This window comes from Dermacentor silvarum, chromosome 3 (assembly GCF_013339745.2).
Source record: "Dermacentor silvarum isolate Dsil-2018 chromosome 3, BIME_Dsil_1.4, whole genome shotgun sequence".
NCBI lineage: Eukaryota > Metazoa > Arthropoda > Arachnida > Ixodida > Ixodidae > Dermacentor > Dermacentor silvarum.
The window spans coordinates 210,059,936-210,071,985 of record NC_051156.1 but is presented as its reverse complement, the minus strand read 5'-3'; the positions used below and the strand labels follow the sequence as shown (position 1 = coordinate 210,071,985).

At 46.1% G+C, this 12,050-nt stretch overlaps 1 protein-coding gene across 1 annotated transcript in view; it reads left to right on the top strand.

Annotated features, from left to right (window-relative positions):
• The window catches only part of LOC119446596 (sodium/hydrogen exchanger 3-like), a 411,172-nt gene that overhangs the window by 310,531 nt on the left and 88,591 nt on the right, over positions 1 to 12,050 (top strand). The window contains 2 exon segments of the mRNA XM_049664238.1: positions 6,580 to 6,621; positions 10,442 to 10,507. Coding sequence (XP_049520195.1) covers positions 6,580 to 6,621; positions 10,442 to 10,507 — 108 coding nt within the window.

Genomic DNA, 12,050 nt, shown 5'->3' with positions numbered 1-12,050 from the left:
AGCGTCTGCAACGAAGCTCACGGTAGTTCGCCTCAAGTTAGCTCAACCTGCTTGAGAGAAGACGTCCAATCTAGACTCCCGGGAACCCCAGCTCAGCAATTCGCATCCACCTCGACAAGATCGGACCGCCAGCCTTCTTCGGGAAAGCTTTGTGCACCGACTTCACGGTTTATGGACTTGCTGCTGCTGCCCGGCCATGCGTATGACATCGTTGGTTTTCTTTTGAACTTTGATTTCCTTTGAACTTTGATTAGTGAATTACTGTTAAGTGTTCTTCTTGTATATTTGATCCGCGCCATGTTTCATTTGTATGTCTACTGTTAATTGCTCGTAGTTATTTGTCTTCATCCTTGTGCATATTAAGTTCAGGTGTGTTAGTCTATCTTGTGTCTTTTTTTATTTTACTTTATTAATTGTGTATATTTATCAGCCGATAAATATCTTGTTTTTTGTTTACTCCCGACTCTGACTCCTTTCACTGTGTTCGCTTGCGTACGGAACGACCAACCAGCTTGTCTACCCCGTCGATCGACTTCGCGCCGACGACGAAACGGGGACAGCTGTGACATAAACTGGCGTCCGCGAACAGGACGTTCCGTACAAAAAGCAGCACGGTGAACGGAGAACGACAATCGTGGAGATTGATCGGTTAGTGCTACTGACACATTCGTGTGCAGTGTCGAACGCACGTGCATGAGAATTATGAGCGCACGGTTTTTGGTGGTGTAGCAGTAGCGACATTTTGGAGGCAATGGAGTTGGAAAAGTGGTTAGAAGAAGGCAAACAGTTAGGCCTAAAGGGCGCCGAGTTGAGGACATGGATTACGCAACAGCAGAGGCAGGCCCGAGAGAAAAAGGAGAAAGAGCGAGCGGCGGCGAAGGAAGCCGGAGAGCGCGAAATACGGTTGCTACAATTAATGCTTCAGTTTAAGCAAACTGGCAGCCTGAGCAGGGCTAGCAACGAGCACCTAGAAGTACAGGAGGAGCAGCAGAAATGTGAGGTGCCCGTAGAAGTCGCACGCGGAAAGTGCGAAGAAATCGCACGCACGGTTCTGCCGATGGTAGGAAGAGAGGCTAAACTTTGCGAGCCGAACAAAGGTGATGCCAGATCCGCAGACCGGGGCGTAGTTGTTGAGGGACCCGTTGATGGGGACCTGATTGAGCGCGACGTGATACTGTGCCAAGAGAATGCTAGAGAAGCAGCTAGTATGGCTGTAGATGATTTGACGCAGTTATCCCGGGAGTTCGTCGCGAATGTTGCGCCTACAGAAGTAGTCCGAAGTGACGCGAACGTGTTAGCCAAGAGCACCAGTGGAGAGTGCAATGATTCAGAAAAGTGCGCAGAAGCACAGTGCGGGCAGGACAGTGAAGTGGTGGACAGCTCTCAGATATGTGAGCTACGGTGCGGAAAAGAAAATAGCTGTATTACACCGAGGTTTTTGGAGCTCTCCGACAGTAAAGGTGGATTTGAGAGGGGTGATTTACCCGCTAATCATCAAGACCGAGCGGTTGAGGTGGAAATCGTGACCGACGATATACGTGCTGGTCACCACGAGGAGCCAGAGGAAGGCTTGGAAATTAGCACCGCGAAGCGTGCTAGGAGAAAGAAGTGGCGTCGTAAAGTTCGTAATGCGGCAGAGAAGGCAACGCAGCCGAGGAAAACAAAGGGCGCTAAACTCTGTGGGGAGCGCAGTGAAGGATTTCGAAAGGCGCGTTGGCGGATTGCAATGTCTTCAGTAAAAGCGCGTCCGAAACCACCGGATAAAGAAGCAAGGAAAAGGCCGTTCGGCGCGGGGTCGGACAAAAGCAAGGGGGCCATTATGTTCCCCCTCGTTAGGTTCCTTCAAAAGTGTGCACGGCATGGCACAAAAGAGAGAGCCGATACGGCGCCGCGAATTAGGCATAAGCGTCAATAAAGTCGCTGTGCGATGCGTGACAGGCACGTTTCCTGTTTATGCAGTGTCGGGGATGGACAGCGAGGAGAATGGCCGCTGTACCTTTTGCATTCTCTCGCTGACAAGATCAGCTGTCAAACCGCGCCCGCCTCGAGAACGGCTTAAGGATATGGCTCTACCTTAAGCTACTAGAAATGAAAGTGACGCAGGTTTTTGGTAGAAACAGTTTGTTTCTTTATTTTTCCGTGTTAGGTTAATCTTTTAGAGATCGGTTGGGTGAGCAAGTTTGGAGCTTTGTGTAATTATTTTGGAAGCCCTCCGATATTCTGAGAGAGCTGGCTTGCACGCGTAGAAAGTTTTTGAAAACTTTTTTTTTTTATATGTCGTTCTTTCTGTAGCAGTTAGGCTCGCTTGTGGGTGAAATACGCTGTATCGGTTCACTTTACCGAAGGGTTCAGGATTTCTTTTTTTCTGTGAGAGAGGGTCGCTTTATTTTGAAAGAGCCGTGGGGCGGCCTTGTCGTTAGGAAGAGTGTTTGCGCCGTTCCTTAAAGCGTGTCTTCCGCGAGCACAAAGGGAAACAAAGCGTTGGCGTGTGTCTCGCATGTGTGTTTGGAAGACGACAGGGTTTTGCGGTTCAATTGGTGCATGGAAGTACTTTGCTAGATGCGCAACTATTCTGGTAGTTCTGAGCGCGTGTATGGCGCACGTTTTTTTGGTTGCCATTGCACTAGTGCGTGTATTGAAACTGATGTGGAGTACGAACAGACGATTTATGGCAGGTGTGCTGCATATGTTATTTCGAGTACCATTTATTTGCGGTCATTGTGCAGTCGAGTTGGAGAATGTTGTTGTTGTGTGCCTGGACGTGTGGTGTTGTGTTCGATTTTTTTTTGCATGGTACACGTGGTTATTAGATGTATAATGTTATGTATACATAGAATTGTCTTCTTTTTCTTGTTTTTGTTTTCGAAAATGCCACTCGTGTGAGAGAATATTATGTGATAATATTCTGAAAGTGGGGGGCTGTGTCACGGAGCGGCATATTTTCGAATGGTTTGGACGCTGATTAACGACACGCCGAATTACGAGCGGCAAACACGTGGGCTCCTGACTGTGCAGCGTACAATGCATTCGACATCGACACGCCGAATTACGAGCGGCAAACACGTGGGCTCCTGACTGTGCAGCGTACAATGCATTCGACATCGACACGCCGAATTACGGGCCCCGAAGTGTGCGCGTACGGCCACGTGGTAGTGCCGGGATCAACCTTGGCCCTTGACAGTGGGAGAGAGGCTGATCTGCGGTTCTTCGTCCATAGTGCGAGTGCGGCCAAGATTGTTGGGAGCTAAGAGAGCTGAATTCGGAGAATGCTACGTAGCGGCAGTTTCCCTACCTAGGGAACTAGGGAAATGAGAGGCTATTTAGGCGCATGTTTTGGGCCCTGCTGATTAGTCTAGAAGCTGAACCTATGCGCTGCTGAGAAGCCGTTGGGGGGCTAGTGCCGTCCAGTATCGCCTGGGCCGCCTGGCCACGTCGGAACTCCGAGGAACTTGTTGACGTACGAGACGTCAAACCAGCGTCTGCAACGAAGCTCACGGTAGTTCGCCTCAAGTTAGCTCAACCTGCTTGAGAGAAGACGTCCAATCTAGACTCCCGGGAACCCCAGCTCAGCAATTCGCATCCACCTCGACAAGATCGGACCGCCAGCCTTCTTCGGGAAAGCTTTGTGCACCGACTTCACGGTTTATGGACTTGCTGCTGCTGCCCGGCCATGCGTATGACATCGTTGGTTTTCTTTTGAACTTTGATTTCCTTTGAACTTTGATTAGTGAATTACTGTTAAGTGTTCTTCTTGTATATTTGATCCGCGCCATGTTTCATTTGTATGTCTACTGTTAATTGCTCGTAGTTATTTGTCTTCATCCTTGTGCATATTAAGTTCAGGTGTGTTAGTCTATCTTGTGTCTTTTTTTATTTTACTTTATTAATTGTGTATATTTATCAGCCGATAAATATCTTGTTTTTTGTTTACTCCCGACTCTGACTCCTTTCACTGTGTTCGCTTGCGTACGGAACGACCAACCAGCTTGTCTACCCCGTCGATCGACTTCGCGCCGACGACGAAACGGGGACAGCTGTGACATGGGCGCAGTAGTTTTATTCCTTTCGCGTTTGGATGGTTAAGCGTACCGAATACTTGGAGATTACTTGATGTGGAAATAAACAGATTTGAGTAGGAGCACCGTCGCCGCACAGTTTGTCGCGAGGCACGGGTGTAATGATATGCCTAATGTGCACATGATTACAGAAGCACATATTGACTGACTAATCTACTTTGAAGTTCCGTATTTCTACTTCCGCCCCCATTAAAAAAAACGGAGAGGGGGGGGGGGGGGTCTACGCGCTCTTATTTTTACCGACTAAAGACCAAAAACGGAGCCTGCCAAACGCTTATTAGGCGAGAAGAAATTTCTAGTAGCGATGAGTAATGAGTACGCACTCATGCGTTATTTCGACACAGGTGGCTCTCCTTCTTTTTTACTCCATTCCTTATTAATGGTCGCTATATTTTCTTGCGCGTGTCCGTGCATTAGCTCAGCTGGAGAACTTTAAGAACCGAGCTCGCAGTGTTAATGGGTGACGTGCGCACTTGATTATGCATCAGGTTCGAGGCTGTTCGTCAGTTAGGCGTACTTTCGAAAGACCTCCTGATTTTTGGAAGTTACCAATGTCGTCTAATGTCTAAATGGATCCTTCCTCCCTTACGCTTAATTTTTTTGTAGAGCTTGTATTTGAAAGACTAATGTGGTCACTATAGAGAACTCGCATAGGTAGTGCGGTTGAAGCAATAGAAACTTTCTCTTCTTTCAGAAACCTTCTTTCAGAAACTTTCAGAAACTTTCAGAAACTTTCAGAAACTTTCAGGAACCCCACTTCTCCTTACTCATTTAATTTAATTTAATTTCACCTTAAAGGCCCGTGGGCCTTACATAAAAGGGGGGGGGGGTGTAACTTCTAGTACGCCGAAGTTTTATTTCACATTTCCAATAGTGACGTTCAAAAGGCAGATACAGGGCACCTACACTTGATTGTCATCTTTTGGCGCTGAGACAGGGTTGCCTGTGCTCTTTTGAACGACAGCGGTCCTTGAGTTCCGCGGCGCGGGTTTTGCGTCGCCTCTAGAGATGACGCCACGCAGCGTAGCGCCTCCTTCAGGCGCCTTTCTTCTTCTAGCTGCATGGGCAGTGCGCTCTGTCTCCCTGGCGTCTTTCGCTGCCTGTCGGTGCCGCCGTCAGCCGGTTTTCTTCTTCTAGCTGGACAGCGCCCATATGCTCCAGTGCACAGTATGGCGTGCTGCGGTGTGGTGAGGTGTGCCGTTGCGAACATGCACTACACTCATTTTAAGGTTGTGGCTATTATCAACTCCAACCAATCTGCTTTGCCTGTAGCCATTTCTTGCTTACATCTACTCTCGATTAGGGGAGAGCCAGCAATTTTTCTTTATTTCATCTTTCAGTCAACAAGGCTACTCAAATTCGGTTTCGTAGACGTCGAGCAGGACGACTTCTCCAATCCTTCGTGTATAGACAGGAGCTTCTGATGTTATAGGCGTACTCTCCGAGCTCGCCTTAAACCTCTTACATGATGACCCTCTGTAGCTTCAATATCTCAACCACGGGTGGGAGCTGCGTCTCTGTCACGTATGAAGAAAAAAAAAAGACACATTTCGGGTTTTCTTGTGCAACGCAGACCTTAACCTATAACGGTGTGAAAGTCAATTTCTCTCTATCTCTCTCTCCCTCCTCCTATCTGCTTGCGCGCGTGTGTGCGTGCGTGCGTGTCAGATGGGGAGAGGGGGGTGGCGTGCTCCTTCACAAACACACAAGAGCGCCATCTAGAAAGTACTATACGAGTACTTAGCTAGAATTGCGAAGAGTGCCACTATGCTGCTGTTAGTTGAACCTTAGAGAGAGAGAGAGATAAAACTTTTATTGGGCCGGGATGGGGTTAGGGAGAAGGTGGGCAAGTGAGATTCGCCCCCTTCTCCTACACATACACATTTACCGGTTTGTTAATGTTTCTTGTAGTGTCATGTACACTGCATTGAAGTAGTTTTTTTTTTTCGTTATCACTGCTTGTCTCGAGTTTGTATAAAGTTTTACTGGTTTTGTATAATTGCTTTCACTTCGTACTCGCTATGTGTGTCGATTACAAAATGGAATCATGTTTTCTGCTTTGTGCATAGGCCGCCTCTCTATTGAGCTGTGTGTAGGATGACAGGGCCCACGTCGGGCAGATGACTTCTTCTTTTAGCCTTGTCATGCAAGACCATCCTTGCGTCTAAAACAACTCGCAATAAATAAACATAAAGTGCTGGGGGTAGAGTCATGTGCTTTGGATTTGGCTACACACCACCACTTGAGCTCCTATATCACCCGGACATCGGAAAAGGAATGGTATTCAATTGGGCGTCGGCACCTTAACAGTAACGCAAGAAACGTCGCAAAACTGTGCAATGCAATAGAAAGAAAAAAGAAGTTTGAAGAAACAGATAAACCTACTTTTGTTCAGTGGCTTTCCTGAAGAACAAGACATAAGTTCTGCGTAACTGCATACCTTTCCCAGCATTGCTTGGGTTCGCGGTCTCTAATTCTTATGCGCTGTCTTTCTCAATTGCAGTATGCTGATTCTCCTGGGTACAATGGTCGGTGGAATCGCACAGTGAGTCAACCCAGCTTTCCTATTCTTCTTTTACTTTATTGCACGTGGCGGGGTGTCGCAGTGCCTATCCTATAGGAAGGAAGTGCCTACGATAGGAATAGTGGGCTACATTTTTTTTTCTTTTTTTGTGACGCATGGTAATTTCGTTCGCAACCTTCTCTGCGTTTTGCGATGTATAAATATTACTTTCCAGAGTGACTTTCGAAACGCCAGCAAAATTGGCCGCCTCCCGGCAGAGGTAATTTGCGCGAGAGAGACATCGTTGCCGGCGATGGTTATAGTGCAAGTTTCGTAAGAGCCGCAGCAAACAAGTCAAGCGTATGGTATGGCTCTGAAAACTAACCACCGTCATGTGTTTCCTACCTTTGGCTTAGTGGCGAAGCGACGGCCTGCTGTTGCGGAGATTAGAAAGGAAAAGAAAATGAGAAATGAAAACGGGGTAGTTGTATTTTGCGCGCATTCTGGGCAACAGCGCGTATAACGTACGTGATGGCAAATGGCTCCATTAAACGGTCCGTTGGTTCATTAAAAAAATTTTTTGGACTCAGTGTTTAACACTCGCCCTAGAAAGCAGTGCTTTGCTATAAACTATCCAGCTTTTATTTCGGTAGCCTGGCTGGAGTGAGCGTGAATTCGTGTATGTGAATACTTATAAAAACGTTTCGAACGTGTCTGCGCGATTTGTTTGTTTGGTACCCGCCGTGGTGGCGTAGTGGTTTTGGTGATGCGCGGCTAAGCCCGAGGTCGCGGTATGAAATCCCGGCCGCGGCGGCCCCTTTTCAATGGCGCGAAACGCAGTAACGCCTGTCTGCCGTTCATTGGGTACACGTTAAAGAACCCCAGGTGGACAAAATTAATCGGGAGTCCCCCACTACGGCGTGCCTCATAATCATATCGTAGTTTTGGCACGTAAAACCCTGCAATTTTTTTTTATTTGATTGCTTGGTCGCTCGCTGGCCATCTTCTAGCCTCATGTCGACTTCAGCTTGTGGTGCGACCATCGCGTTCTGAAGATCGTCTCGGATTTATTTACGTTAGTTAATTTCAACTGCGATTGTTCTGTACAAGCTATGTGCGTTCCTCTTGGATGGAAGCAACTATACATGTAGGTATAACGTGCACCTACGAAACATTTTGTGCCGCAGGCAAGCTTTCGAAAAAAAAAGTGAGACATTTTGCTTATTGTGGCGCCGTGTGTGCGTGCCTTTATAAAGCCTATAGACGACGCGAGTTTTGACTGCCACCGATCGCGAACGCTTACTATGAGTCACTAATAATAACTTCAAGGCAGCTTTTAGAAAACAGACACTGCGAAACATCATTAATTCGCGGGTGGTCGATCCGAATGATTGGTTCTTCCAGAGTTTGGCTGCTGGCCTTATCATTCATTATCTGTGTCGCAGATGAAGTTCGACAACCGTAGTTGAGCAAGTAAAAAAATGATAATTTTTAAAAAGCTTTCTTTCGTCGCATCGGTTAGCAGAGCTGAAAACTTACGAAACCGCCGCAACGCCTCCTTTTCTGCGACGGAGTTCGGTCGAATGACGTTCTATAAGCACTTTTTACGCGTTTCGAAACTCGGTAACGATCGGGTGTGCACACACTGCTATGCGGGCGGCGAGATTGAGCAGATATACTGGCTAAGGTAGGGATTATGAAATCGCCCAAGCTCGGCGACCTATAGAAATGGAAAAAAATGTATGGGTTGAAAAATATACAGGTTCATCGTTCTGCCTCAAGCACTTACGATACGCCTCTCTCGGTGAAGTTTCAGAGCTTTCTCTCTTGTGAAAGTTTCGTTTGTAACGAAGAAGTCAGACTCGAGGTGCAAGTCACGGAGTGGTATATCGTATTAATTCGTGGCTGCTGTCAGCGTTAAGAGGAAGCTTTAGCTCGGCCCCAGCTACGGCGATGCCTATTAAAATACGTGTGAAACGAATAGATGCTCTTCTAAGATAACCCCTGGGCCCATTTTGATGAAATTTGAGGCATTTAAGAGGAAAAGTTAAGTTCTACTGGCTGTTGGAAACGGAATTTCGAATTACGGCCTGAATTCATTACAAAGATTGCCGAAAGTCGGTAAGTGTAAAAAATATAGAAGCACAAAGTTTACAAATCCGCAACTCCGCACCAAGAACAGATATCGCAGTTCTCTAAATTGTATTCGTCAGAACATCCAAAGCGGACAAATTTTTATATATTAATAGAAATCTTACGTTAATTTGGCACAAATTTTACGAAGGTTATGCAAAAGTGCTACTCATATATTAGGGGTGTATTTGAGAGCCATGTATAATCCACCAAATGTGTCTGCTTTAAATGTGCTGTTAGATGTAATTTATCTAATTGTTATGTGGTTTTTTTCGTTGCCGAGTTAGAGTTGTAAACTTGATAGTTTCGTTTTCCGAAAATTTTGGCGGCACATTTTCAGCGGCACTTACACGGGGTCGAGCAATGCGCGCCGTCCTCCGTAGTAACCATAGGCAAACGCACTAATATTAGAAGCAAGAATACCCAGAAAAATTTCCCCATATTTCGCGAAAGTCTAGCAAAAGCCCCAGATATCTCTCTCGCAACTTACGCATGCGCACGAAGCCCGGGCAAATACAAAGAAGTAGCTCTCGTCCAAGATATGGAGCGCGGACCGCCATGCGCAGCCTGCTGTTACAGTGTTCTATCCGGGCTAGGGAGCGCGCGTTTGATCACATGATCTCCAACATCTTGTGCCCCGTTAAGCCACCATCCTTCTCGGCTCACCCTCGCGCGCTTTACTCCGTACCCAAAACATACGGAGACCGCGCGCTATCTTAAGTTTCTTTCCTGCTTGGTCAATTCACAAGTGCACCTTTACCGAGGCTTATAGCTGTCCACGGGCACTTCAAAAATAATTGAATTGAAACTAAGATGAGCTCAAATTTACAAGTACAGCAGTGGCGTGTGCTACTTCGTGTTGTTTGCGCTCTGTTGCGAATATTATCAACCAAGTAGCCCAGCGCAGTATCATACTCGGTCGTTTGCTCGCGATGGCGTTCTGCTGCCTGAGCGTAAGGTAACGGGTTTTCGAAGCGGGTAGAATGCAAGAACGCTTGTCTGCCAAGCGTGAGTGCACGTTGAAGAGCCCCGGGAAGGTCATAACTAACCCGGAACCCTTGATTGTGTCGTCTCTCATTGTGGCATGCGTTTTGCCTTGAGACGTCAGGCCTCATCCTTGTATGAATCAAAAAATGTCGTACTCATCGATTAACTTCTTTTACTATAGATTACTCCTAAAATGTTCACACCTTTATGGGAATATAAAGGATGCTCGGTTGTCGCATGGCTAGCACCTTCACGTTTAAAGGGCAAGATCGAATCGTTGGTGAGGACCAATGAAGTTTACTCATTTGCCGGCTTTTTGTGGCAAGCAAAAATTATGCCAGCTGGGACAGGCGACAAGGTAAGTGTATTAAATAAGCTTTCAAAGCTGTCGCTGTCAAAATTTCTTGTCAGATACGCTCAAGTGGTCGTGCAGAATTATTACACAGTTTTTGACTGTCTTTTCTCATCGCAAGAGCTCTCTGTGGTGTGCAATAACAAATTTTATAGCACTCAAGAGAGCGGTGCTACCCGTGGGACAAGGAAGCACCCTTGAGGATGTAAAATGTTTTAGAATGATACGGTACTCATTTAAGTCAGCCTCGCGCGCCGCATGCACCGCCTTCTGAGCCAGTATATAGTTGTTCGCTGTGTTGGCTTTTACGCGCTTGGTGGCTTTCAATCCGGTATACGTTCGACAATTGCTTTTTCATAAAATCGTTTTGTATTTTTTTTTTCGCCACAGCTTCACACGCTCGGACTACGTGCCGAACTTCTCGCCGGACTTGTTTTTCCTCTTCCTGCTTCCTCCGTGAGTACCAACCACTTCCGGTGTTTTTTCATCTAATCTTTTTTTTTCTCCTTTTTTTCAAGTATTGCAGCATCGATTCCGGTGCTTTTCCCTTTTTATATGTATATTTCAAGTTTCGGTATTTCGTTTTGATGGTATTTCAAGCGGATGCCCTTTTTTTCTTCTTTTTTTTTTACTTATTTGTGCGAGGCGCGAAATAGTGTAGTGCACATTCTTCTTTTTCGTTAATGTTTTTATTTCCACGATGTGCCTTCTCTGCAGTTCGGTCGTTAAAGATAGGGTACCCCAGGAAGCTCTGTCTTTCAATAACTCTTAGTCACCCTATTCAAGTGCAGGTAAAACACGCAATTGAACTTATTGGGGAACTGCTTAACCACTTAGAATAAACATGCTGTGTCTTTAAAAAAGAGAGAGGGAGAGAGAGAGAATTGTAATTGCTATTGGAAGCACACTCTTTTATGTTTAGGATCTTGGATCCTTCTTCACTTTTACAACTGCTCGTAAAACGCTTAACGTGTTTACAGCTTTGTGGGCAGCAACTGACGAAGCGTGAAATTCTGTATTTTACCTGCAATATTTGCATCTGTTTTAATCATTCTTGGAAAAATTTCCTTCACAAAATAGTTTCTTACAGCCGTGTGCAACAACTTTGTCCGCTGTCGATGGTCTAAGAGATGCTGTTTGCAAAATTGGTTTATCAGTTTTTATTGCCAAGTTGGAGTGCTTACTATGAATTTTAAATTAGAGTAAGTGAAGGATGTTTCGTACACCGATATTATTGATCTCGCAGACCTTAAACGGTACAGTATCTACAGAATAAGAAAAAGAAATGCTTGCTGTTTTACGTGTGAGAGTCATGACTTTGTTCTCAGCAGCATTCAAGGTGAGGTTATCTTTGCAATATTTAGAATAGGAAAATAGGTCCGACTGCAGGATGGGACAGTCATCAACATTGTGAATTTTCTTTAAAATCTTTGTGTCATTGGCATATATAAGGAAATAAGAATTTCGAGAGAGAGAGAGAGAGAGAGAGAGAAAGGATGCATAGAAAGGGAGGGGTAGTTCCGGTTGGCTACCCTGTACGGGGGGAAGGGGTTGGGGATAAAAAGAGAAAAAGAGTGGAAGAGGGGACAGAAAGAGAGACGAGCACGAACAAACCGCATACACTATAGAGCGGTAGGGGGCGGCGTTGTTAAAGTCTATCGTGAATGCCCGTAGACCGCAGGAACTTTAGTAGTGCGAATAAGGCCTTCAGCGGAGATGTTCTGTCGGAGCACTGACCTAAACCTTTTAGTTCCGTCAGTGGACGGTTGTCCAATTGGTCCAACACTCTGCACAACACTTGTCTTTCGGCATTATAGCTCGGGCAGACCCAGATAATGTGTGCGAGCGTCTCATCACTGTTGCAAATGTCGCACGTGGGGCTGTTGGCCATTCCAGTAAGGAAGGCATATGAGTTAGTAGTAAATGCAACGCCTAGTTACAGACGGTACAGCATGGTCTGTTCACGTCGTGGTAATCCGGGCGGTAGATGCATCCGTAT